Raw genomic sequence first — 26,601 nt, 5'->3', positions numbered from 1 at the left:
ACATCTCCCGTTATATATTCTGGACATGATCTACAAGACTTAGATAAGGTAACGTAAACAGTAATATAGGTGATTTGTAGCTTCACACATAAATGGCCACATGAACAGTGATTTGTTAAGTCAATCTTTCCACAATATTAAAGATGGAGATTTCAGTAGCATAATCTTTAATTAATTTTAATGTTGTCATGCAATGTAGGCTTTGATGTGACATGTGACATTGATATAACACACACTAGATCACAACACAGATGACTTTTATAGGTATCAAATGCTACCTAATTATTCTGTAGCCATCAATGGCTGTAGAAACAATCCTGCAGTTCCAAGAACACAAACTAAAGTGAAAACCCACAGAAATATCCTGTCAATCACCAGAGCCACATATTTCCAATCATCTTCAACCTGCAAGACATAAAAACAGATTACCTTCCCATTATATTCACAGCTTTTGAAATGGAACAAAAACGTGAGAGATTATTTCAAGCAAGATCATTGAAACATATACATGAAGAACATTTTGTATCAATTCTCTGATGTTCATAATTGGCCACAAGATGTGGTGTCAATCCAGTGCAAGTATTCTGTGCTAAAGAATATGTTACAATCAAGACAACATCAATACTGCATTTTGTAATCATTGCAATATAGATGAAGACACGGCAGCAGAAGTAATATCAAGTTAATGTCCACATTGAGAGATAATCAGTGGCAAGATAACCGAGAGAAAACTGCAGATCTTCTCTGAATAATTTCAAAAGGTTTCTCTTCTACCTGACGGATGAGGTATAATCTCAACAATCTGAAAACTGGCATCTCTGCTTGGGCAACACTCAATCAGGACTGTATTAGCAGTGTCAAACAATATTTTTAACTCTCAAGCAATCCTCACTGCTGTTTAGTTTTTTTTTTGCACTACGTAATTTAATTTAACAATTTAGTAGACATATATATATATACTTAATGTAATTCAGTTTTTTTCTCTATATTTATCATGTATTTAATTGAACAGTTACTGTAAAGTTAACAAATTTCACAACAAATGCCAGTGATATTAAATGCTGATTCCGATTCTACTAAAAGCAAGTAATCTCTCTTATTGTTATTGTTTGAGGTCGTTCAAAGAATGTTATTATTTTAGGTTACCGGTATTTTTTCTTGACATCCAATAATGAAATATATCTCATAATGGAGCCAGCTCATTGGTATTAATGGGGCTCCTCACTACTGTACTTATCAAACAAAAGAGAACAAGTCATGAAAATGAATATTGTGAACATGTCATGGCTAAAAATAAAATGAGCTCACTTTGGAATAAAGTCTGTCATGAAGATGTTATAAATTCATAAATATAAATGCAAAATAATTTAACAATGGAATAAATATGCATATAAGCAGAATACTTTTTAAGAATATCAATGTATAAGTTTAGGCAGATTATTGTGTGTTTTTGTGTCTTATTAATCGGATGGAGATTAATCCCTCTGTTATAATGATAAAATCATAGAAATAATTGGAGAGGGTTATAGGTGCATATCTGCATCTTAGCGTATTTTTAAATTTAGAAACCAATTACCGGAATGACTCATCACTCGGCAATATTAATTTTGATACCCCTATCTCCTTTATATTATTGTGTTCTATTATTCTGCTCCAAGGATTGAATAATTCTTTTGAACATATGTTCTTTTACTGGAACTAGGGAAATGAACACTAAATAATGGGAACTTAGGGAACCATGTCTATGTGGCTGGATTAAAATTAATATTTATTACCTCTTTATTAATCAATGGGAGAAACTTCCAGCAACACTTATGTGGGAATCTGTATGCATAGGTGATATTAATTAGAAGACAGTAAGATATAATGGGGTTGTTAAGAAAGTTTGCCAATGTTTGACTGGGAGATGTCAGAGGGCTTTCAATTTAGTAAACCATCTGATTGCCACACTAGAGGAATAGCGAGGCAATGGAGAGATCTATAAAAGGTTTATCTGGTCATAAGAGAAATTAGTAGTCATACGTTTCAGGAAAAGAAATGGTTAGAGGTAACAAAAAGTATTATTTTTAATTATTGAAGAGTGTATTAGAGTAGATATACACAAGGTTTTACCACCAATGGGGGGGAAGCCAGGACAGACACCTATATGTCTGTCCTCCTCTTGTGTCAAGATGAGGTCACCCTCAGGGTGGAGGAGTGACTCTTTATATTCCTTCTGGGTGGCCTCCAACCTGATGGCATATCTTCTTCGGATAAAAAGTTTTTTTCCTCCCCCCCCTTCTTTTCCCCACTCTGGCCTTTTATCTCTCCTTACCTGCCTATCATTTTTCCTGGGTTCCCTCTTGCTTCCCTTTCTCCCATGGCCCACTCTCCTCTCCTATCAGATTCCTTCTTCTCCAGCACTTTACCTTTCCCATCCACCTGGCTTCACCTTCCCCTCCCTCCACCTTTTTATTCTGGCATCTTCCCCCATCCCTCTCAGTTCTGAGGGAGGGTCTCAGCCCAAAACATCGACATCGACTGTTTATTTATTTCCATAGATGCTGCTTGACCTGCTGAGTTCCTCCAGCATTTTGGGTGTGTTGCTTTGGATTTCCAGCATCTGCAGACTCTATCTTGTTAATCACATATATGACAATCACTAATAGATGCATGAGGGGATTGAGGAGAAACAGCCTTGCCCAATGAAGGATTGGACTATGAAACTCATTGCCAAAGAACAGTGGTTGAGAAACAGATAACAGATACATTAAAATAAATAGGATAGTGTGTGGGAGAAAACAATAGAACCGTATGTTGACAGGGTCCAATGAGGTGGAATCATGAGCTGCAGAAGTAATGACTAAGCACTGATATTAGCCATTTGGAGTGAACAATTTAATGTACTGCAAATTAAAATCAATGTAATTTACAACTTAACACTACAGCTGTGAAGTGGCTGTGGTACACTTTCTTAATTATTTAATGGAGAGACAAGCTTGAAAGGAGATGAGACTGGGACTTTACTTACTGGAACATGGGAGATTGAGGGGTGACCTGATAGAGGTACATAAGATCATTAGGAGTATAAACAGGGTGAAAGCACATTATCTTTTAATTAGGAGGAGGCTAAAAACACGAAGGCATAGGTTTAAGTGACAAGAGATTTAAAAGGGATAACAGGTTCAGCTTCTTCACGCAAAGGGTGGTGCTAGTTTTAGAGGCAGCATATCAGTAACATTTAAACACCACCTAGATAGGTACATGGATACGAAGGGCTCAGTGGGTTATGGGCGAAATGCAGACTAGCTTGCTAGCAAAACACAGCTGAGGTGGGCCAAAGGGCCCGTTTTCATGTTGTATGACTCTATGAGATACACACAGCAAATTTACTGACCTCTTTAGCTTCATTCTGACTCCGTGTGTTATCTGCAATGTATTTGATACTCTCTATTGCCTGCTGAACTTCAGAAGAAAGAACTGAGACGCCAAGGAGAGATTCAAGTGATTGAGGACTGATTGGTCCTTGTCCTTGCAGGTTAGAGGTTACAGTACTCATGGGCTCCTTGCAGTACAAGCAGTATGATCTTGTCTGATCTTTGGCTGACTTGAATTTTCCATATTCCAGGTGGTTGGCACAGTCTTTCTGGATACACTTATCCTTCCTTTGCCTGCTTTTCAGTTTCTCAGTTTTCTTTTCTTCTAAAGGCCTCCTCATCAACATAACTTTAGGTAGGATTTCCAAGAAGACTTTTTGCACCCACCTTGGCATGATGTGGGTGGTTGGCGTTCGATAATGAACATTCAGGACAAAGACTGTAATAATGATAGAGAGAGTCACAAATATCATCGTGAATAAGAGGTACTCGCCTATCAGAGGGATCACCAGGGAGGTTGAAGGGATCGTTTCTGTGATAACCAGCAGGAATACTGTCAAAGAGAGTAGGACAGATATACAAAGAGTGACCTTCTCCCCGCAGTCAGAGGGAAGATAAAAAACTAGAACAGTTAGGAAAGAGATTAACAGACAGGGAATGATCAGGTTGATAGTATAAAACAAAGGCAGTCTACGTATGTAGAAAGAGTAAGTAATGTCCGGATAAATCTCTTCACAACAATTATACTTCAGTTCATGCTTATATCCAGGGGCATCAATGATCTCCCATTCGCCACTCTCCCAAAAGTCCTTCAGATTTACTTTGGACCCTATGATTGCTAGGTCAATCTTAGCTTTGTCGTAAGTCCATGATCCAAATTTCATAGAACAATTCTGATAGTCAAAGGGAAAGTAGGTGATGTCCATAGGACAGGAGCTTTTGAAAATAGCTGGAGGCATCCAGGTAACAGTGCCATCGTATTTGAGAAGAGCCTTGGTATTATCTTCAATTTGAAAACCCCCAACGGCACTGTAAAGGTGAAAAATCCAGAAGTAATCAGTGCAACTTTCAAATGTGGAAATGGTCATAAATTCTCTCATTAGATTGAAGCACTAATGCCCATTCACTGATCTTAAAACTTACTTGTTATACAGTACAATATCCGGTTTCCAAATCTTGTCAGCTGGGACTCGGATGTACTTGATACCATCATAGTCAACTGGATTCCATCGGAATTTGTAATCATTCCAGATCTGTTACTCATGGAAAAACAAAATGCATTCAGAAGGGTATGCGTTGCCTTATCAATTGTGTAATTATTTATGATACACAATGCACTATTTGTTAATTGGTAAGGTTTTATACCATGTTTAATCCTCTAATTGCTAATGTTCTTGTAAAAGGTAACAATATTCCAAAGATAATGAAATCTATAATTGAGCTTTGTAGCTGGCTTCAATTTTGACTGATGATTAATAATGATGGAACAATAATAATCAGTAAAATAAGGAGGGAAAACAGATTTCCTATTGCTGTTTTCAAGCCACAACATATTACAATAATATAGGCTTATTACTGCAAAGATATTGGTAATGAATAATAATTAATTAGTAATAAAAGCTCACAGATTTCCTAAGTACTGAGTGTGGAAATCTGTAAGATTCTTTTATTAAATGATCTCATTTAGTTGCTGACCTAGAAGGAAGCTGTTGAAGAAGGTCTCATTTTCCCTGAGAACTTTAAATATTCAATAAATAACGATGGAAAATTACACCTAAGAAAATATAAAAGTAAATTGCTTAACAACGAGGGAATATACTTATTATGTGAACATCTATTATATTTACAAATACCTTTCTAAAGGAATTGGAAAATTCTTACATAGAGATAAAAAATATATAGTTTTCCTCAGGTCCAATGAGTAACTAAATAGTAACAGTGCCTTATTCGGTCATGAAGAATTTACTCGTCAGAATCACAGTACTGGATTTACACGGCATGTACTGCTTAGTGTTGAGGCCAAAAACTTCCACTTTAGCCTTTTCTGACCACAAGGGCTTCTTCCACATCTTTACAGTATCTTCTAAGTGACATTTTTCTAAGTCTTTACAGGCAGTACATGTGGCATAAATCTAATACTGCCCATCAGCTACGGAACACCATTCCTACTGTAAAGTATGGTGGAAGTAGCATCATGCGATGGGCATGGTCTTCAGCAGCAGGGACTCAAAATCTGGTCAGGAATGACGGGAAAATGAATACTGCTAAATACAGAGAAATTCTGCTAGCCTCTGCCAGAAGGCTTAAGCTAGGGAGGAAGTTCATCTTTCAGCAGGACACTGCCAGGGCAACTATGGAGTGGCTTAAAATGAGAAAAAATGATGTGCTTGAGTGGCACAGTCAGAGTCAAAATCCCTGGTTGTAATACAACTAATTTATCTGAACAAAGGGTTGAGGGCTGAATACTTCTTCAAGGCACCGTATCCATCCTGCCAGACTTCTTTTAATAAAAAGTCCAGTGTGTTTCTAACATGGCTGAGGAATCTAACTGGCCAGTTAACTGTGGCATAAGGATAGCTTCATGTCAACCTTAAGTGCCAGTTTTAACTCAGCCGGTGGCACTCTCAGATCTTTGTCAGAAGGTTCAAGACTCATTGTAGAGGTAAGTGCAGGAACTTAGACTGATATAAGTAGTACTGCATTCACAAAGATACTGTTTTTCAGACACTTCACTAACTTTCCCGCATCAAAATGAAGGATTCCAATGCACTATTTTGAAGAGGCTTGGTATGGGTGGTGTGGGATGGGAATGATGGGATTGCTCTGTTTGGCAATGAGAAACGCAGCCACTAAGGATGGAGCAAATTAATTTCAGAATCATCAAGAAGTCAGAATTGGAACAATTGATCTGCCAGAAGGACTCAGAGGGCCGAGCAGCATCTGCAGGAGAAAAGGGATTGTCAATATTTTGGGTTGAAACCCTTCATCAGCACCTGCAGAACTGGAGGATTTCAAGGAACTCAGGAAGGAGGGGACCACAAAGATAGGAAGTGGACCATGGCCAATCAAGGATAAATGGTATAAGTTCTGGGGGTGGGGACAGCATCAGAGTTATAAGTCACCACATTTTAAATAGGATGACAAGCAGAGCCCTGAAATAGTTAACTGATATGGAGGTAGAAATAGGCAGACTTTTTTAAGGACCTGAACAGTGCAGAAGGAAGCTGACTGCCCACCTCCCATCTGGCTTATTAACGAGCAATGTGATTAGACTCAGACACTAACCTTCTCTCACAACCCTGCCTTACCTCACTTTGAATTTATTTGGCTTTAAATCACATCCGTTTTAAAATACTTTTGCAAACTGACTCCCCTGAAAGAGAGGGTAAGCCTGCTATCCTGAGGATAAATGGTATAATGGAACAACCCATGCAAATGATTTCATTCTGTCAACTAAAGGAAGAGGACGTTGATGTTTCTGCTGCTGATATTTCAGTGCACATCTCACAGCAAATCTGCTTGCTATTGGTAATGAAGTGACCAGTGATTAAATTAAGCAGGGCAGTCTGGCACAGACTGGAAGTAAATACAGAGCAGAAACTGCACCCAGATAAGCGGACTGCATCTCAGAAACTGGTAAGTAGACAATACTGGTTCCACTGCCACTGCTGTTACATTAGTGGGGCCATTGCTCCCAGAGATGAACACCTGTACCTCATACAACTTACATGCCGAAGCCAAAGATTCGTCTCCATTATTTGGTTGACTTCATCCTGTCAAAAGAGGCGATGGAGATTAAAGGAATTAAACTTTAAAAAGTAACAGCACTATCTATTGAAATACACACTTGCCATGGAGTTGATTCCATACACTTACCACTTTGACCAGCTGAGACATGGAGACCTCGAACTGCACCATCACCGGGTCAGAGACGTTCTCGACGGGCCTGATGTACTGATTATATTTGCGGAATATTCTCCGGAATAGACGGTCTTCTGCTCTGGAGGCAAGACAATCTGCGCGCACTGACACACACAGACACACACACACAGAAATATCAAACATGAAGGCAACAGAATAGTAATTGCACAAACACAGAGACTACATTCTATACAATAATCCTATTTTAGTCCTTATTTTCGGAATCTATATTTTCATTGAGGTTAAAACCATACGCTTACCGTGTATCAGTAATAGCAAACCAATGGGGATTAATAGATGCGTCCTCCCTGGAGTTGTCATTTGTTTCCCTTGAGTGCCGACACGGCTATTTTTGGTCGGAGTTGAGTTACCAGAGGCAGTCGAGCTGCAAAGGATCTCCGAGCAGCGGGACTGGAGCAAGGCGGAGACAAGCCCCCAGGCTCTGATCTCTTTTTCGGATCCGAAGTTGCTGATTTGGACTGCTCGTCTCCCGTCAGTCATTCTCAAGGTACCCGCCTGCGCTCCTCCCTCAGCGGAAGCAGACTGCGGGTCGGCGAGCGCAACAGGGAATCGTCATGGGAAAGAAGTCTCTCTTTCTCTCTCTCTCTCTCTCGCGTTCTCAAACACACATACAACATCGGCCTGTGGGTTCGCAGAAAACCACTGTTAAATTGTGGTTTCATGTACATTTTCATTCAAAGTGGACATAAAGCCTTATCGACGCAGAAGTGTTAGAATCAAAAGTTGCTATTGAAATATGGCCATACCAATTAACCGGGCAGATCCTTTTTTCTACCATCCCTGATGTGTGGTGAGTGCAAATGACGGAGGAGGAGGCACAGTGGACCACATCCTTTGTACCTAGGATGGTGATAGTCCTGTGCGTCCTAAGAGAGTTAAACCAGGAAAGGTAGGACCATCCATTTTCACATACCCCCACCATGATCACCACATTCAGATTTGAATCAATCTGTGACCATTCAGTGAAAACATCTAGGAGAACGCAGAGAAGACTCCCCCAATTGTTCCACATTAAACCACTGGACTATACTTCTATGCCTCTCCTTGCAGAGAAAAAAAATGAATGTTATGCTCAGGAGAGGGTAAGGTAAGTTTGTGTAGGGGGGGTAAGGTGAAGGATGTTGGAGAGAGGAAATTATTTTTCTTTCTTTTTCAATCTTTTTATTAGTATTAATAATATTATGAACAAAATACAATTGATATATTAGTAAAGGGATTACAAACATACAAATTCCCATTACACATGAAAGAATACATAAGCAATGAATACAGTATAAATAAGTTTTCCGGAAACATGAACCATATAGTATATATATGAACAAGGTAAATCTAGATATTTCAAAAAATATAATATAAAAAAATATATATATATGCAAAGTTGACTAACCTACTAATCTAGTATCTAAGGGAAAAAAAGGAAGCAAAAAAAGAAAAAAAAAGAAAAACTAAAAAAGAGAGAAAGAAAAAAAAGGGCTGTTTATAATATCTCACAAGAATACATAAACATCAATGTCGTCAACTCCGATCCTCTCAACATAGATACGACTAAAGCTGAAAAAACCAATAAGCTTGGAACAGGGTCGTATTACATCATATGAAAATATTGAATAAATGGTCTCCATATCTTTTCAAATTTAATAGAAGTATCAAATACACCACTTCTAATTTTTTCTAAATTTAAACATAACATAGTTTGAGAAAGCCCATGAAATACAGTGGGAGGATTAATTTCCTTCCAATTCAACAAAATAGATCTTCTAGCCATCAAAGTGAGAAAAGTAATCATTCGACAGGCGGAAGGAGATAAATGAAGTAAGTCCATCATCGGTAAACCAAAAATTGCGGTAATAGGATGGGGTTGTAAATCGATGTTCAGTACCGCAGAGATAATATCAAAAATATCTTTCCAATATTTTTTCAAAAGCGGACATGACCAAAACATATGAGTTAAAGACGTGATTTCCAATTGACATCTGTCACAAATAGGGTTTATATAAGAATAAAAATGAGCTAATTTATCCTTGGACATATGGGCCCTATGTACAACCTTAAATTGTATTAATGAATGTTTGGCACATATAGATGATGTATGAAAGAGGAAATTCAAAATATTATTTGTGTTATTGGTGAAAATAAGATCATTGCGGTCATGAATAAATGACAAAGGCAGGTATTTGACAGCTTGCCTTTTTTGTGTTGCGGTACGGAGCAATCAGTCATGCTACAAGGCAAAACATTCCAGTTTTCCCTTCAGTTAATTCTGCAAAACGTTTTTGCATAAGGGCTAAGAGACGAGCAGTGGGACCAGTACTGGGATGCTCACTTTGTTGTAAAGACATTAAGTATTTGAATATGGTGATAGGAAGTATGATTATGTTTGCAGATAACACAAAATCAGTGGTGTTGATAGTCGGATGTTCATAGGGTACAACATCATGATATGCACTGACAACGACTGAACCCAGGGGTGGAGGAATGACGGACTCTGATGTAGAGTCAGAAACAGTTTACTCATAGGAATTCCAACAGAATATTGGTGGCTCAACTGAGCGACACTGTGAGACAAATCATTCTCGAAACACCAGGACTCCATGATAGAGACAAGTCGGGGGTACGCTTTAAATAATCATAGTACGCGGAAAACAAGTGCAAATCAAATAAAATAGATACGATTAAACATAAAGCACAATGGCTTAATGACACTGGATAAGACAACAATTAATAAATGCAGGTGCACTGGCCCACAGGTCTCATGACAGATACTGATCAATTGGTAAGATGGTCAGAGCAATGGGAGATGAAATTTAATTCTGATGAACATGAGGTGATGTGATTTGATAGGGCTAAGAAAAGTTAGGACACAATAAATGTTAAGACCTTAGAGAGTATAGAGGGACCATGGTATAGAACATAGAACATAGAATAGGACAGCACATTACAGGCCCCTCAGCCCACAATGTTGTGCCGACCCTCAAACCCTGCCTCCCATATAACCCCCATCTTAAATTCCTCCATATACCTGTCTAGTAGTCTCTTAAACTTCACTAGTGTATCTGCCTCCACCACTGACTCAGGCAGTGCATTCCACGCACCAACCGGTCTCTGAGTGAAAAACCTTCCTCTAATATCCCCCTTGAACTTCTCTCCCCTTACCTTAAAGCCATGTCCTCTTGTACTGAGCAGTGGTGCCCTGGGGAAGAGGCACTGGCTGTCCACTCTGTCTATTCCTCTCAATATCTTGTACACCTCTATCATGTCTCCTCTCATCCTCCTTCTCTCCAAAGAGTAAAGACCTAGCTCCCTTAATCTCTGATCATAATGCATACTCTCTAAACCAGGCAATGTCCTGGTAAATCTCCTCTGTACCCTTTCCAATGCTTCCACATCTTTCCTATAGTGAGGCGACCAGAACTGGACACAGTACTCCAAGTGTGGCCTAACTAGAGTTTTATAGAGCTGCATCATTACATCGCGTCTCTTAAACTCTATCCCTCGACTTATGAAAGCTAACACCCCATAAGCTTTCTTAACTACCCTATCTACCTGTGAGGCAACTTTCAGGGATCTGTGGACATATACCCCCAGATCCCTCTGCTCCTCCACACTACCAAGTATCCTGCCATTTATTTTGTACTCTGCCTTGGAGTTTGTCCTTCCAAAGTGTACCACCTCACAGTTCTCCGGGTTGAACTCCATCTGCCACTTCTCAGCCCACTTCTGCATCCTATCAATGTCTCTCTGCAATCTTCGACCATCCTCTACACTATCTACAACACCACCAACCTTTGTGTCATCTGCAAACTTGCCAACCCACCCTTCTACCCCCACATCCAGGTTGTTAATAAAAATCACAAAAAGTAGAGGTCCCAGAACAGATTCTTGTGGGACACCACTAGTCACAACCCTCCAATCTGAATGTACTCCCTCCACCACGACCCTCTGCCTTCTGCAGGCAAGCCAATTCTGAATCCACCTGGCCAAATTTCCCGGGATCCCATGCCTTCTGACTTTCTGAATAAGCCTACCGTGTGGAACCTTGTCAAAAACATTATACGTTCCAAAGATCTGAGAAGGTGGGAGCATAGGTAAATAAGGTAATGAAAAAGCATGCATATACAAGCCTTCGTTAGCCAGTCCATAAAATATTATTGCATAAAGGTTATGCTACAAATTTATAAAACTTTGGTTAGGTCACAGTTGAAGTATTATGACATGGGAAGGATGTGATTGGACTGCAGATGGTGCAAGAGAGATTCACCATAATGTTGGCTGGAATGGAATGCCTCTAAAGCTGGCCACAGACCAAGTGCTGGTAAATGGGATTGGTATAGATGGAAATATAGTAGCCAGCATGGACCTAGTGGGCTGAAGTTTAGTGGCTTTTGGAGGAGGTGGAGTGAACTGACTCAGGTTTGGCCCCATGGCTTGAGTCAGTAAAGTGTCTAATTAAAAGCTGAAAATGTTGGAACTACTCAGCAGGTGAGGCTCCATCTGTGTTACTTGTTAATGTTTACGGTCAAGGATCAATAGGCCATTGCTAAACCAAGAGTGGGTTACCCAGGTAGCTTCAGCCAGTGCTAGTGAGGGCACATTTTACTAAGACAGGTGAGCCATTCAGTGTCAAATGCAAGCCCCTCCCAATACTGGCAAGGATGCCCATGGATGACAGGATGGACCCAAATCTACAAAACATAAGATGACTTTTTCAAAAGTCTCCATGTTTCCACTTCTAAGGCTGTGCTCCCTGTGGACTGAGGATCCTCTTCGCTCTGAGCATCTGTTACAGCTGGACAAATTGCATCTATTTCACAATCAACTTCTAAAACCTCGCTTGGGATATCCATCACACTCCCTGGACCAGGTTCCCTGCAATGTATACCATGTCATCTTTTCATTGGTGCAGTAGATTCAAAGATAAAGAGTAATAGAATAATACAGCACTGAAACAGGCCCTGGGGCCTACCCTGCCCATATGGACTAATAATGACTAATCCCATTCAAAGCCATTTCCTTCCTCCTGCTCTTCTTACATTCCAGCAGAAAATAGAGGAACATTTGCCAAAGAAGGAATTTTAAATTTGGTTTCAACAAAAGCAAAGGTTTTCTTGCTTTCTGTTTAGCACTTGATTTGGAGAACCTTGTTCTCCCATGTGTCCAAAGAATCCAAACCTCTTCAGAAACGTGGAGCTCTTGGAAAGTCACATTTGACTGGTCTTATGAGAAAATTTATGTTGGTCATTTATAAACTGATAGATACAGAAACATTTGTCTTGAGATTGGGTAACTGTTATTTTTGCTGTACTCAAAACCACAGCACAGTTTAACACCAATATCCAATTAGGGCCCCTGCTGAAATTGGTGAAGTTGACCAAAATCCAGTTTCAAACCATATATATGGTGGTGTTTACAACTAGACATAACTAGACTTGAATGACTAAGGATGCTGTCACATTTTACACATCTTGTGATACGTGGCTATGCATTAACCAGTAGGAAATTTCCCCTTGTTGATACCCATGTAACAGGATGTCAATAAGAGGATGTTGCTGATTGGCACATTCCAGCCTCCAGTCCCCTGTGCCAAGGGATGTCCTGGAGCCTGATGTAGCCAATAACAATACCTTCCTGAGGAAGGAACATATTCCAACATCCTGCCATCTCTAGACACTGAAGTGCTGTGTTCAGTATGAAAGCCCCTTAAACACATGTAGAGTGTACTGTTAAAAGAAGTCATATGAATGGTATTTATGATTTTTAAATAGAATCTACTATTGAATGACAACATAAACATAGAGTTATTTGATGATTTGTATTTTTTAGAAGTTCAAAATACATTTATTATCAAAGTATGTATAAATCTTACAAACTTGAGATTCATCTGCTTACAAGCTGCCACAAAACAGGAAAACCAAAAGAATCCCATTAACAAAAAGGCCAACACCCACTGCACAGAGCAAGAAAAATAAACAGAAATCATGTAAACAATGAAAGCAAGCAAACACGAAGAAATCTGCAGATGCTGGAAATTCAAGAAACACACACAAAATGCAGGTGGAACACAGCAGACCAGGCAGCATCTATAGGAAGAAGTACAGTCGACATTTCGGGCTGAGACCCTTTGCCAGGAACTGCTTTCAGAACCAAATTTATGTACATTTTTAATGAATAGAAATTTATTTTTTAAATTAAAATGAATTCCTTTTGGCAGCCACACAACCACAAATAATTTGGCTGCCTTGCAGGAGTGAGGAAGGTTGATCCCATATTCAGCTAAAGGGACTGGGAAACCCCTGGCTATTGATATCTATAGCAGGAGGGAGGTCCTGTGTGTCAGCATGGCCAGGAGAAATGGCTGCAATTGTTAGCATCAGGAATAAGGATCCCTTCACTGTGAGCAATGCAGAAAGAGATATATCAGTCTACATCTGCAGAGTGCAGATACTCAGAAAATAAATGTACTTTATGCAGAGATCTACATTCAGTATGTGAAGTGCTTTTCATCAAGAAATACACAAGTGTTGTAGCAAACTATTGATATAATGGGAGTAAGAATTGGTTAATTTTCTGCTATATTCCGCAGAGGTAAATTTGCACAGAAGAATATGAAGAGACTTTTGTGACATATGGGTTGCAGATGTTGTGCAGATATTAGTGATTGTATGGTATTGTACTAAGAAAAGGCAGGAGGGTTCTGATAGGAATCAACAGTGGACCATGGAAGAAAAGGAAAGAGGAGGGGTATGATAGGAGAGGATAGTGGATCACTCCCTGCTTCTTATTTCATCCCCACTCTCCTACACACCCACCTTCCCCCTCACCTGGTTCCACCTATCACCCATGAGCTTGTATTCCATCCTCTCCCCCCACATGCAGGAACCGGTAAGATGGTGGTGCACTCGGATGCAGTGGCTCTGACCAAAAATGCAGTTGTTAGCTCTTTATGTCTTTTTCACAATCGCATGACACTGCTGGCTATCAAGAACATCGAGTACTCCATTTCTTCCCCACTGGTTAGCAGCAGAGCTGAACTTGTCATGCACTGTGTTGCAGTCTGCTTCAGCTGCCCAGGGAAGAAGGCACCATCACTGGTGGTGCAGGAATGCTGTGCATGATCCAACATATCAATTATTATCATTATCATTTCCCCAGAGATTTTCATCAATTGTATCATGTTAATGTAGGTATGTGAGATAAGAATAATGATAAAGCACCTAAACTGTTAACAAAAAAAACTATTTTGCTGTGATCTACAAGTGTGTGGTGATGTTGCGTTAACAAAAATAGTGTAAAGAATTGAAAAGTACGAAGTAAATTTATAATTAAAGTACATACATCTATATATACTGTATGTTATTAGATGCAACTCTGAGATTCATTTTCTTGTAGGATTCTGACTTTTAACAAATATTTCTGAGACAAAGACTCAGAGAAGAAGGAGCAATGTGTGTCTGAATAGGAAATTTAAGCCTATTCCCTGTTTTTATCAGTTCTAATGAAAGACCAGCATCATGTTACATTAGCGCTGAATTTCTGTGGACAGATATTGGCTGACTTGTGGATTTAATGACAAATTTCCGGAGAGTCTGGCTTCAGTTCAAATTTAGATCGATAAGTTTCATATCTGAAAGCAGCAATGAATTCGAGCCAAATGCAACAGCGCTAGATATTGATATTTAAAAGGCTTTGATATAACCTGTATCTTTCCAACAATTCCCACACCTGTGCAAATGTTTTAGCCAGAGTATAATTTACAGAAAAACAAAAACAAGTGAATAGATGCAGTATGGATCAGCAAATAAATAAAAAGCTGGACTGAAAAGTCCAAGTCATAATTTCATCATAAAGTGAAATTAAGAAATTATGAAATTAAGACATCTCCCAAGTACTTATTTGTTGAATGGCTAGCTGGTTAGTCTACAGAAAATAAGGGTGGTATGCATTGTAGCATGAAAATATGAATTGCATTTAAAGTGAGATACCACTGGTGACATCTCAACCCTTACTCTGACCCTGAGTGTAGGGAATTTCTGTTGTGAACTGGATGCACTTCATACCTGGCCCCTCAGCTTTGCACAAATCACTGGTGTAAAAAGGATTGTGCCTTCAATTTAAGTTAAGCTGGGGGTGAATTGGTTCGTTATGGTTACTCATTATTTTAATTAACATAGGTGTTTTCATTAAGTATGGAATTTACACTTAATATTTTATTAATATTATTTACATTGTTATTTATTTTTTAATTGCTTCTAAATGTCTCTTATCATTAGCGATATTTGGAAGTGTTGAAAAGTTGGTAGGCCAGGAGGTGACCTCCATTTCCACTGCTAAGTCGCTGCTTGTGAGCCATTCAGTGACATCAGGGGTCGTCAAACCCAATGTAAAATGTGGCAGGTTTTAAATGAGCTTCCCATTCATCCTTTTCACTCTATTAATGAACTGTGTTGGTGCTCTGGTAGAGCACCCTAGCAGGTCCGGTGACCTCGGTTCGATTCTTACATCCTGTGCACTCTGTATGGAGTCTGCATGTTCTCCCGGCTCCAGTTTCCCCTTACATCATGAGGACTTGTAGAGACAATCTAACTTGCAACTGTAAATTGTCTGTATTGTGAAGAAGCATGGTAGAATCTGAGGGGAGCTGATTAGAATATAAGGAACAGAATGGGATTAGTGAAAACCGGTGCATGATGGTTGGTATGGACTAGGTGTCAGAGGATCTCTTCTCATGCAGTATGAGTCTATGATTGCAGCAGAATCATACCATTTATTGAGTGCAAGTGGTTTTGCTACACTGTTTGTGGCTACTTTAAGCAAGTACTACCCTTTAAGTTCTCACAGGTTGATACAGCAACATGCAAGCTCCTGCTTCTCCCATGCCTGAGCTCCCAGCAGCAAGAAAACAGCTTGAATGGGTACAATCTGAGGAGTTTGGAAAGAACAAGCCACAACATAGAGGTGAAATGCAAAGTCCTGTTTCCTTTGCTGCAATTCAACAAATGTTGCCGTTCTCTTCTGTTTGTCCTTCAGTGTTCTGGAATGCACAATTCTGATAATGAATTTTGCTGGTAGAACATGGCCATTAAGTAAGAACAAACTTTTTCCTAATAACTAAATTAAATGTCTCCAGGATTTGATTGAGAAGAATAACATTGTGTTGCCTTTAAGGCATTTGTTTAGTTTATTATATTTTCGCTTTAGTAATTCGTTTGTTATCATTTTCTAGTTAAAGTTAAGGTTGTTTAAAGTAAATTCGTTGTCTGTGATATATTGCAGCATGCGATGACGTCACACCTGGTTACGTCGCGTCTTGTGGGAAAATACCGGTTTGGAGAAACGGGAAGGAGGGGGCTTGTGTGTGTGCAGGATCAGCGCGAGAAAAGTTTTCTTTCTACACCCTTAAAACATCAGTGAAGCGACGCCGTAAGTTCATGAGATAATCGATATGTTGAATTAAAAATGTTAATGCTGATTCTGTTAAAAGTAATGATGATTGATAAAGTTTATGTTTTTTGTTATTTAAAGAGTTGCGGATAGTTAATGTTGAAGTGTATTTAAAGCAGTCGATGGCGTAGGTAGATTCTGACTGTATGTTGCACTTTAATGTAATATAGTTGTTGTAGTTTTACTTTTGCAAGTATTTATGATGTAAATGTGATGTCAAGAAGGAAACAAATACTATATATATTTTGTATTGTTTTATCAACAGTTTTCACCATACGTTAATGTGGAAGTGAACAGTAAATGGTTAATCTTACTGGGACCGCCCCACTGACTGGTTTATGCTTGGTGTTTAGTTCAGAGTTCTGTTATACCTGTGCGAGACCACTACAGTGAAAAGGCGGCGTTATCAGGTGTTTCAAGTGCTGCAATGACAACTCGATCCAGCATCAAGTCGTTGCCATCCAGCGACAGGGGCAGTAGGGCATCAACAAGTAAGGCTGCTGATGCAAGAGCTAAGGCAGAAGCCGCCAAGGTGCGAGCGTTCTACGCCGAACGAGAAGCAAAATTGAAAAAGGAAGCAGCTGCCAGAGAAGCCGAAAACCAAAAGGAAGCGGCTGACAGAGAAGCCGAAAACCAAATGGAAAAGGCTGCCAGAGAAGCCAAAAACCAAAAGGAAGCGGCTGACAGAGAAGCCGCAAACCAGTTGGAAAGGGTAAGGATAGAGTCAGAGTTAGAAGTGCTGACCCTACACTGAGAAGCAGAAGCTGCCAGGGTGGAAGCAGAGATAATAGAAAATGCTGAAGAAATGCATGTTCTAGATGACGTAAAATCTACTTCAGTAAGAACCAGATTGGAACGCACAAGCGACTATGTCCGATCTCACATGGACTTGAAGATTCGTTCTTCCTCTCCATACTTATATGATAAAATCCCACCTCATGAGGAGTCTCAGAGAGGACCAATTGCATCACATCCATCCGAGGAAGACAATTTACCCTTGCAACTCCGTGACGAATTAAAGAATGAAAGGGCCGATGACAAATACTTCTCAACACCAAACTTATCAGATTTGGCGAGAGGAGAGGCAAAGGCTGGATTCAGAACAGCAAATTCCATAACAAATGTACACCCTCAGTCATATACTCACCGACATATTCCCCCAGCCAGCATGCCACTTGCAGTTGAACCCATGGCACAGTATTTAGCACGATGAGATCTCGTCACTTCAGGACTATATCAGTTTGACGATAAACCTGAAAATTACCATGCATGGTACTCCTCATTCACCAATGCTATCCACGGAGTCCAGCTCGGAGCAACCCAAGAGTTGGATCTTATGACGAAATGGCTGGGAAAAGAATCATGCGAACAGGTGAGACGCATACGTTCAGTGTACATTAACAACCCCAAGCTAGCCTTACGCAAAGCATGGGAGAGACTTCGAGAGTGCTATGCGGCCCCTGAAATTATTGAAACGGCACTATTTCGACATCTGGAAAATTTTCCTAACGTGTCAGCCAAGGACCACACTAAGTAAAGAGAGCTCGGAGATTTACTCATGGAGATTCAAGGCGCCAAAGAAGATGGCTATTTAACTAGTCTATCATACCGAGATACTTCATACGGGATTAGACCAATCGTGGACAAACTTCCATTTGGGCTGCAGGAAAGGTGGGTGTCTGTTGGCTCAGAGTACAAGGAGAAGAACGATGGTTGATTTCCTCCCTTTGAGTATTTCATTAGGTTTGTGTGCAAGGAGGCAAAGAAGCAAAATGACCCTAGCTTCATGAGTCCAGGTAGCAGTACAATTTACACCAAGCCAGTTAAATCCACTTCGAATAATTTCAACATCAATAAACCTGTCTCAGTGTGTAAAACTGAAGCCTTTACAACTAACAATGACCCTAGCAAGAATTGTCCATTGCACAACAAACCCCACCCCCTCAAAAAATGCAGAACGTTTAGGAAAAAAACCCTTGAAGAGAGAATGGCCCTGTTCAAGGAGAAAAAAATATGTTTTAAATGTTGTTCCTCTACCTCTCACCTTGCTAGAGAGTGTACGATCTCCGTGAAGTGCCCGGAATGTAATAGCACTAATCACGATGGGGCCACGCATCCCGGCCCGTTACCGCAAACCGACAAAGCTCCTTCACCCTCACAAGAGGACGGCGGGGAGGGAGAGGATCACTCCAGGACAACTGTTGTCAGCTCAAGCTGCACAGAAGTTTGCGGTCAAGCTCAGTCAAGCCGTTCTTGTTCAAAGATCTGCCTCACTAAGGTGTACCCTAAGTGAGCCAAAGACAAGGCCATCAAAGCCTATGTAATTCTGGATGACCAGAGCAATCGCTCACTAGTCAGACCAGAGTTCTTTGACTTGTTCAACATTGAGAGTAATCAGTTCCCATACTACCTTAGAACTTGCTCAGGCAACATGGAAACTTATGGAAGGAAGGCAGAAGGCTTCCAGCTCGAGTCCCTGGATGGTAAAGTTGTCATCTGTCTCCCTCCACTCTTAGAGTGCAATGACATTTTGAATAACTGCACTGAGATCCCGACGCCAAGTGCGGTGCTACACCAGCCACATCTCCACCACATTGCCAAGCACATCCCAGAACTGGATCCAAAAGCAGAAATACTCCTGCTATTAGGAAGAGATGTTCTCCGGGTGCACAAGGTTACGCAGCAGGTCAATGGACCACACGACGCCCCCTTTGCCCAACGCCTGGATCTGGGCTGGGTGGTGATAGGAGAGGTGTGCCTTGGCAATGTACACAAACTGACAGTTAACACACTCAAGACCAATGTGCTAGAGAGTGGCCGCCATTCAATTTTTCAACCCTGCACAAGTTTCATGTGTATCAAGGAAGCACGACAAGGCTTTAACAAATGTAAAGTAACCGACAAGACGCTGGGTCAGTCAGTCTTCGCTCAAACTGAGCATGATAATAAACTTGCTCCATCAGCACAAGACGCCATTTTCTTAAAAATAATGGACACCAAGGTCTTCAGAGACAAAGCAACTAATTGGGTTGCCCCACTACCTTTCAGAGAACCACACCAGCGCTTGCCAAACAACAAAGAGCAGGCAGTCAAGCGGTTCATGTCCTTGCAAAAAACCCTGGAAAGGAAACCTGAGATACAGCAACAATACGTAGCATTTATGGAGAAGATCTGCGCTATTGGACATGCTGAAGTAGCACCGCCACTGAGAGAAGGTGAGGAGTGCTGGTACCTCCCAACGTTTGGGGTTTACCACCCACAAAAGCCCAATCAGATCAGGGTGGTCTTTGACTCCAGTGCTCAGTGCGCTGGTATCTCCCTTAATGACGTGCTCCTTACAGGCCCCGACCTCAACAATACCCTTCTCAGGGTCCTGCTGCGCTTCCGGAAGGAGAAGGTCACAGTCTTAGCGGACATCCAGCAGATGTTCCATTGCTTCTTAGTACAGGAGGACCATCGCAATTTCCTCCGTTTCTTATGGCACAAATGTAACTTTCTTCGCACTGCGGATGAATTGGCCCAGGCAAAGGACATCATCTTTAAAGCAACTCAAAGAGCGGCTTTTGCAAGGGAGTTTTTGGTCCTCCAAGCTAATAAACAAATACCAAAGGACAGCCCTTTGAGGAAATTCAACCCGATCCTGAAGAACGATATCATCTGCATTGGAGGCCGGTTAATACACTCCCAGCTTCCAGCTGCAGAAAAGAGTCCAGTAATCCTGCCCAAAGACAGCCATGTGTCCTTACTGCTCACTCGCCATCACCATGAACAGGTAAAGCATCAGGGCCGTCACCTGACTGAAGGAGCAATCAGGGCAGCGGGACTGTGGATCTTGGGAGGTAAAACACTGATCAATTCAGTACTTCATAAATGTGTAACCTGCAGGAAACTGCGAGGCAAGTTGGAAGCTCAACGTATGGCGGACCTCCCACCAGAACACCTCGAAGCCTGCCCTCCTTTTACATATGTGGGGCTCGACGTATTTGGTCCCTGGACTATCACTACAAGATGCACCAGAGGAGGACAAGCAGAGAGCAAGTGGTGGGCCATCATGTTTAGCTGCATGAGTTCAAGAGCGGTACACATTGAGGTAATCGAATCTTTAGATACATCCAGCTGCATTAACGCTCTCAGGCGCTTCTTTGCGCTAAGAGGCCCTGCAAAACAGTTAAGGCCTGATTGCGGCACGAACTTTGTTGGAGCATCCAAGGAGCTGGGGATGGACAAAATGGTGCAAAAGTACCTCAGTCAGCAGGGATGCAACTGGGAGTTTAACACACCACACGCCTCTCACATGGGGGGCGCATGGGAGCGGATGATTGGTATCACCAGAAGAATTCTTGATTCAATGTTTCTGCAGCAAGGCACCCGACTGACCCACGAGGTACTGTGTACACTAATGGCAGAGGTCACAGCCATTATATATGCACGACCACACCTACCTGACCCGGAAAACCCCTTCATACTCTCGCCATCAATGCTCCTTACACAGAAGGCAGGAGCTCCCTCTCCACCAGGGGACTTCTCAGATAAGGATTTGTATGCAAAGCAATGGAGACAGGTTCAGGCTCTGGCAAATCGGTTCTGGTCTCGTTGGAGGCATGAATATCCACCTTTGTTGCAACACAGACAAAAGTGGACAGAACCCTGAAGGAATCTTCAAGTTGGAGATTTAGTCCTGCTCAGGGACAAGCAAATCACCCACAACAGCTGGCCAATGGCCAGAATCACTGCCACATTCCCTAGTAGGGATGGACATGTCAGGAAGGTTGAGTTGAAAACTTCTGACCAAGGTGATGTAAAAATTTACCAAAGGCCAGTGCAGAAGTCATTCTACTTCTCCCTAAGGACTGATTTAGAGACTGAAGTTTTGTATTATGTTCATTGTGACCTTACGAAGGTCAGGCGGGGAGTGTGTTGCCTTTAAGGCATTTGTTTAGTTTATCACATTTTCGCTTTAGTAATTCGTTTGTTATCATTTTCTAGTTAAAGTTAAGGTTGTTTAAAGTAAATTCGTTGTCTGTGATATATCGCGGCATGCGATGATGTCACACCCGGTTATGCCGCGTCTTGTGGGAAAATACCGGTTTGGAGAAACGGGAAGGAGGGGGCTCACATGTGCAGGATCAGCACGAGAAAAGTTTTCTTTCTACGCACTAGAAACATCAGTGAAGCAATGCCGTAAGTTCATGAGATAATCGATATGTCGAATTAAAAATGTTAACGCTGATTCTGTTAAAAGTAATGATGATTGATAAAGTTTATGTTTTTTGTTATTTAAAGAGTTGTGGATAGTTTGTGTTGAAGTGTATTTAAAGCCAGTCGATGGCGTAGTTAGATTCTGACTGTATGTTGCACTTTAATGTAATATAGTTGTTGTAGTTTTACTTTTGCAAGTATTTATGATGTAAATGTGATGTCAAGAAGGAAACAAATACTATATATATTTTGTATTGTTTTATCAACAGTTTTCACCATACGTTAATGTGGAAGAGTGAACAGTAAATGGTTAGTCTTACTGGGACCGCCCCACTGACTGGTTTATGCTTGGTGTTTAGTTCAGAGTTCTTTTACACCTGTGCGAGAACACTACAAGCATTTCTTACTGATCAATACTTTATTTACAAAAAAACCGAGTTAATGTTTCTTGTCAATGAACTTTCCTGAATCAGTCTTTCTCCTTGGATATTGCTTAACCTGTTGAATATTTCCAGCATTTTCTGTATTTTTTATAGTCAAGATTGCTCTAAGTTATGCAGTGTTTTCTACACTCTGCGCATTGTACATGCCATACTTCAAATACACATCATTTACAGTCTGTTGTTGTTTTTTTCCCTTCACTATTGTGTTACTTTGTGTGGTAACCTTTAATCCTAGGATTTAAAACCTAGGATTTGCCCTCTCTGGGAACTATAGAAAAGTTAGAGGGGGGCACACCATAACAAAAACAAAATATTCTTATCAAGTGTTAGATTGAAAAATGTGAAAATTGGTTTGAGCCATAGACAAACATACTCGATGAATTGTAGTGCAGCCATGTTATCTCATTCATCTCTAATCCCGATCACAAAATGGCCACAGTCAGGATGAATCCCTGCAGCATTTCAAACTCATGTCTTGTGCTTATTTTGATAAAATAGGTTTTATCCATATAAGCGCAAGACATGCATTTTCCAGGAGTTCTGCAGAGGATCTGATTCCAACCAAGATTTTAATTACATTTCATTTTATTACTGTTGCTATTCATGAAATTTCCCTTACTTTGAGATCATTTTGTGAAGTGTCTCTTCATGGGCTGTAATATTGTTGATTGTGGCACAATGTTTATTCGTAAAGGGCTTCAATTTGTAATCATTAGTTTTCTCACCATCCATCCAGTGCATAGTGTGAATGGATAAATGAAAGAACATTGTATATCATCAGGATTAGCCCTGAATACGTTTCTTGCAGGATCATGCCTTTCATGAGATGAGATGAATAAGAAATTATAGATATATCAGATGTACATGTATATTAATGGCATTGTAAGGGAGGTGTTCACCCATAGGTCTCATGCAAATATTAAAATGGAAGCTGGTCATGGCCAGCATCAACTCCTGCTTAAGCAATGACCTGAACCCACTGCAATTTGCCTATTGCCACAGTAGGTCTACAGCAGATGCAATTTCTCTGGCTCTCCACTCCGCTTTGGAGCACCTGGACAATAGCAATACCTATGTCAGGTTGATGTTTATTGATTACAGTTTAGTACATATAACATGGCATACCCTCAGTATTAATTAACAAGCTCCAAAACCTGGACCCCTGAACCTCCCTGTGAAACTGGATCTTTGACTTCCTCGTCGAGAGACCACAGTCAGTGCAGATTGGAAATAACTTCTCCCCACTGACAATCAACACTGGCACACCTCGAGTTAATGTGCTTAGCCCACTGCTCTACCCTGTTTACACCCATGACTCTGTGGCTAGGAAAACAGCATCTATAAACAGTTCAAACAGCATCTATAAATGTGCCGATGACACAACTATTGTTGGCAGATGATGTTGTTTCAGATGGTGACGGGGAGGTGTACAGCAGTGAGATTAATCTCTGGTTTGAGTGGCGTCAAAAGAACACCCTTACACTCAATGTCAGTAAGACCAAGGAGCTGATTGTGGACTTCAGGAAGGACAAATCGAGGGAACACACACCAGTCCTCATTAAGGGATCAGCAGAGGAAAGGCTGGGCAGTTTCAAGTTCCTGGATATCACCATTTCTGAAGATCTATCCTGGGCCCAACATATTGATGCAATTACAAAGAAGGTTCAGCAGCAGCTCTACTTCATTAGGATTTAGAGGAGACTTGATATGTCACCAAAGACTATCACAGACTTCTACAGATGTTCCATGGAGAGCATTCTAACCGGTTGCACCACCATCCATCACTGCACAGGATCGGGAAAAAGCTGTAAACTCATCCAGCTCCATCACTCGCACTAACCTCCCAGTATCGAGGATATATTCAAAAGGCGATGTCTCTATCATTAAGGACCGCCATCATGAGGACCTGCCTTCTTCTCATTGCTGCCATCAAGGAGGAGGTGCAGGATCCTGAGGACACACACAGTGTATACGTAATAGCTCCTTCACCTACGCCATCAGATTTCTGAATCAACAATGAATCTCTGTAAGCTACCTCACCATTTTAGTTTAATTTTTTGCTATCTTTTTGCACTGCTTGTTCAATTTATAGATAAATATATGTCTTAATGTAATTTATTGTTCATTTATTATTATCCATTGCAATGTGCTGCTGCTGCAAAGCAACAATTTTTGGTTATACCTGAACTTGTGGGGAACCAATATGGTTGTGGGTAGATTTGCTAGAGCTACTCAGGAGAGTTTAAACTAGTTTGGCAGGGGGATAGAAACTAGAATGATAGGTCAGGGGATGGGTCAGTTGTTATACAGGTAGGTACAGCATTTAGAAAGACTGTAAGGAATGGTAGGCAATGATTAGGGCAAAATTACAGTCAGTGGGATAGGTTAAAGTGTAGGTATTTTAATGCAGCAAGTATCAGAACCAAGAGTGAAGAACTTAGAATGTGGGTCAATGCATGGAACTATGACAGTGTGGCAATTATATAAACTTGGCTGTCACAATGACAGGAATTGCTGCTGGAGGTTCTGTGGTTTAGATGTTCCAAAAGGGACAGGGAGAGAGAGAAAAGGGAGGAGGTGTGGCATTGCTAATCAGGGATGGTATCACAGCTGCAGAAAGGGGGGGATTTTATGCAGGGATTATCCACAGAGTCAGTGTGGGTGGAAGTCAGAAACAGGGAGGGGGTAATTTCTCAACTGGCAGTGTTCTAAAGACTTCCTGCCCCCCAGTAGTAACACAGTCACTGAAAAACAAATTGGGAGGCAGATTTTGGAAAATTTCAGAAGTACCAGGGTTGTTAACATGGGTGACTTCAACTTCCTTAATATTGATTGGCACCTTCTCAGCGCAAAAGGTTTAGATGAGGTGGAATTAGTTAGGGGTGTCCAGGAACTATTCCTGGCACCATGATGTATAGGCAGTTGAATGATGGGAGAGGTCATACTGGCTCTGGTGGGAGGCAATGAATCAAGTCACGTGTCTGATTTCCTGGTGGGTGAGCTTTTGGAGACATCAAGAACAACTCCCTAACCTTTGCCATAGCCTTGGAGAGGGATATGAGCAGATGTTAAATAAAAGTAGTTAATTGCGTGAGGGTGAATAATGATGGCATTAAGCAGGAACTTGTGGACAAACGTAAATTGGGAACAGGATATTCTCAGGGAAATGCAATTCAGAAATGTGGAGTTTGTTTAGGGACCACATGCTGGGGGAGCTGGTCTTGGATAGGTTTGTCACATTGAGGCCCCATTGCAGATGGTAGAGTGAAGAAATGATGGTTGACAAGAGATGTGGAACATCTAGTCAAGAGGAAGAAAGAAGGTTTTGGAATCAAGGATCAGACTCTAGAGAGTAATAAAGTAGCCTAGAAGGAGATGAAGAATGGACTTAGGAGAGCTGGAGGGAAGCATCAGAAGGCCTTAGTGAGTAGAATTAAGGAAAACTCAAAGGTGTTCAACATGTATGTGAAGAACAGGATAGATAGAGGATGGAACCAATCAGGGATAGTAGAGGAAACATAATATAGCTGGAGTCAGGTCTGGTGGGAAGTGTTCATAATGAATAACTTACTCAGTATTCACCAGTAAGAGAGAGCTTGCCATTTCTGAGGATGGCGTAAAACAGGCTGAAATGTTAAGACAGAGGATGTGCTAAAACTTTTGAAAAACATTAGGGTAGGTAAGTCCCCGGGGCCAGATGGGATATATCCAAAGTTACTACAGGAAGTGAGGGAAGAGATCAATGCAACTTCGTTGAAGATCTTTGTGTCCTCACTGGCCACAGGAGTAGTATCAGAAGATTGGAGCTATTGCTTTGTTCCAAAAAGGGAGCAGGAATAACCCTGGGAATTATAGACAAGTGAGTCTTAATTCCGTGGCGAGCATATTATTGCCGGAGATTCTTGGAAACAGGATTTATGAGCATTTGGAGAAGCATAGCCTGATTGGGAATAGTCAGCATAGTTTTGTGGGTGGTAGGCCATGCCTTACGAGCCTTACAGAATTCTCTGAGGATATGACAAATCACATTGATGAACATAGAGCAGTGGATATGGTGCAAATGGATTTTAGTAAAGCATTTGACATGGTAGGCTCATTCAGGAGGCAAGGGATCCAAGTAGAGTTCACTGCATGAATTTAGAATTGGCTTGCCCACAGAAATCAGGATGCGGTTGTAGATGGAGTGCATTCTGCCTAGAAATCTGTGACCAATGGTGTTCTGC

The 26,601-nt window shown here is 40.9% G+C and overlaps 1 protein-coding gene across 2 annotated transcripts; it reads right to left on the bottom strand.

The window, feature by feature from the left end:
* Positions 1–240: 240 nt before the first annotated feature.
* LOC140729177 (neuronal acetylcholine receptor subunit alpha-3-like) lies at positions 241–7,799 on the bottom strand. Of its 2 annotated transcripts, XM_073048650.1 has the most exons (6): positions 7,538–7,799; positions 7,233–7,381; positions 7,085–7,129; positions 4,500–4,609; positions 3,377–4,385; positions 241–405 (listed from the first exon to the last, which is right to left on the bottom strand). In XM_073048650.1, exons 1-6 carry the CDS (start codon positions 7,776–7,778, stop codon positions 283–285), a joined length of 1,677 nt encoding a protein of 558 aa, XP_072904751.1. In that variant the 5' UTR covers positions 7,779–7,799; the 3' UTR covers positions 241–282. The 2 variants fall into 2 exon arrangements, with proteins under 2 accessions (XP_072904751.1, XP_072904752.1); XM_073048651.1 differs by lacking the exon at positions 7,233–7,381 and having other exon boundaries at positions 7,538–7,609.
* Positions 7,800–26,601: the final 18,802 nt, after the last annotated feature.

This window comes from Hemitrygon akajei, chromosome 6, assembly GCF_048418815.1.
Source record: "Hemitrygon akajei chromosome 6, sHemAka1.3, whole genome shotgun sequence".
Lineage (NCBI taxonomy): Eukaryota > Metazoa > Chordata > Chondrichthyes > Myliobatiformes > Dasyatidae > Hemitrygon > Hemitrygon akajei.
Note: the sequence above shows the minus strand (reverse complement) of the source record. Positions and strands in the feature narration are given on the sequence as shown.

Bases quoted from the DNA above. Each gene is read 5' to 3' on its own strand.
- LOC140729177 (XM_073048650.1), bottom strand. From the start codon at position 7,778: ATGACTGACGGGAGACGAGCAGTCCAAATCAGCAACTTCGGATCCGAA. The intron at 7,382-7,537 runs GTAAGCGTATGG...TGTGTGTGTCAG, and splicing joins TTTGCTATTACTGATACACG to TGCGCGCAGATTGTCTTGCC. The intron at 4,386-4,499 runs GTAAGTTTTAAG...TCACCTTTACAG, and splicing joins GATATTGTACTGTATAACAA to TGCCGTTGGGGGTTTTCAAA.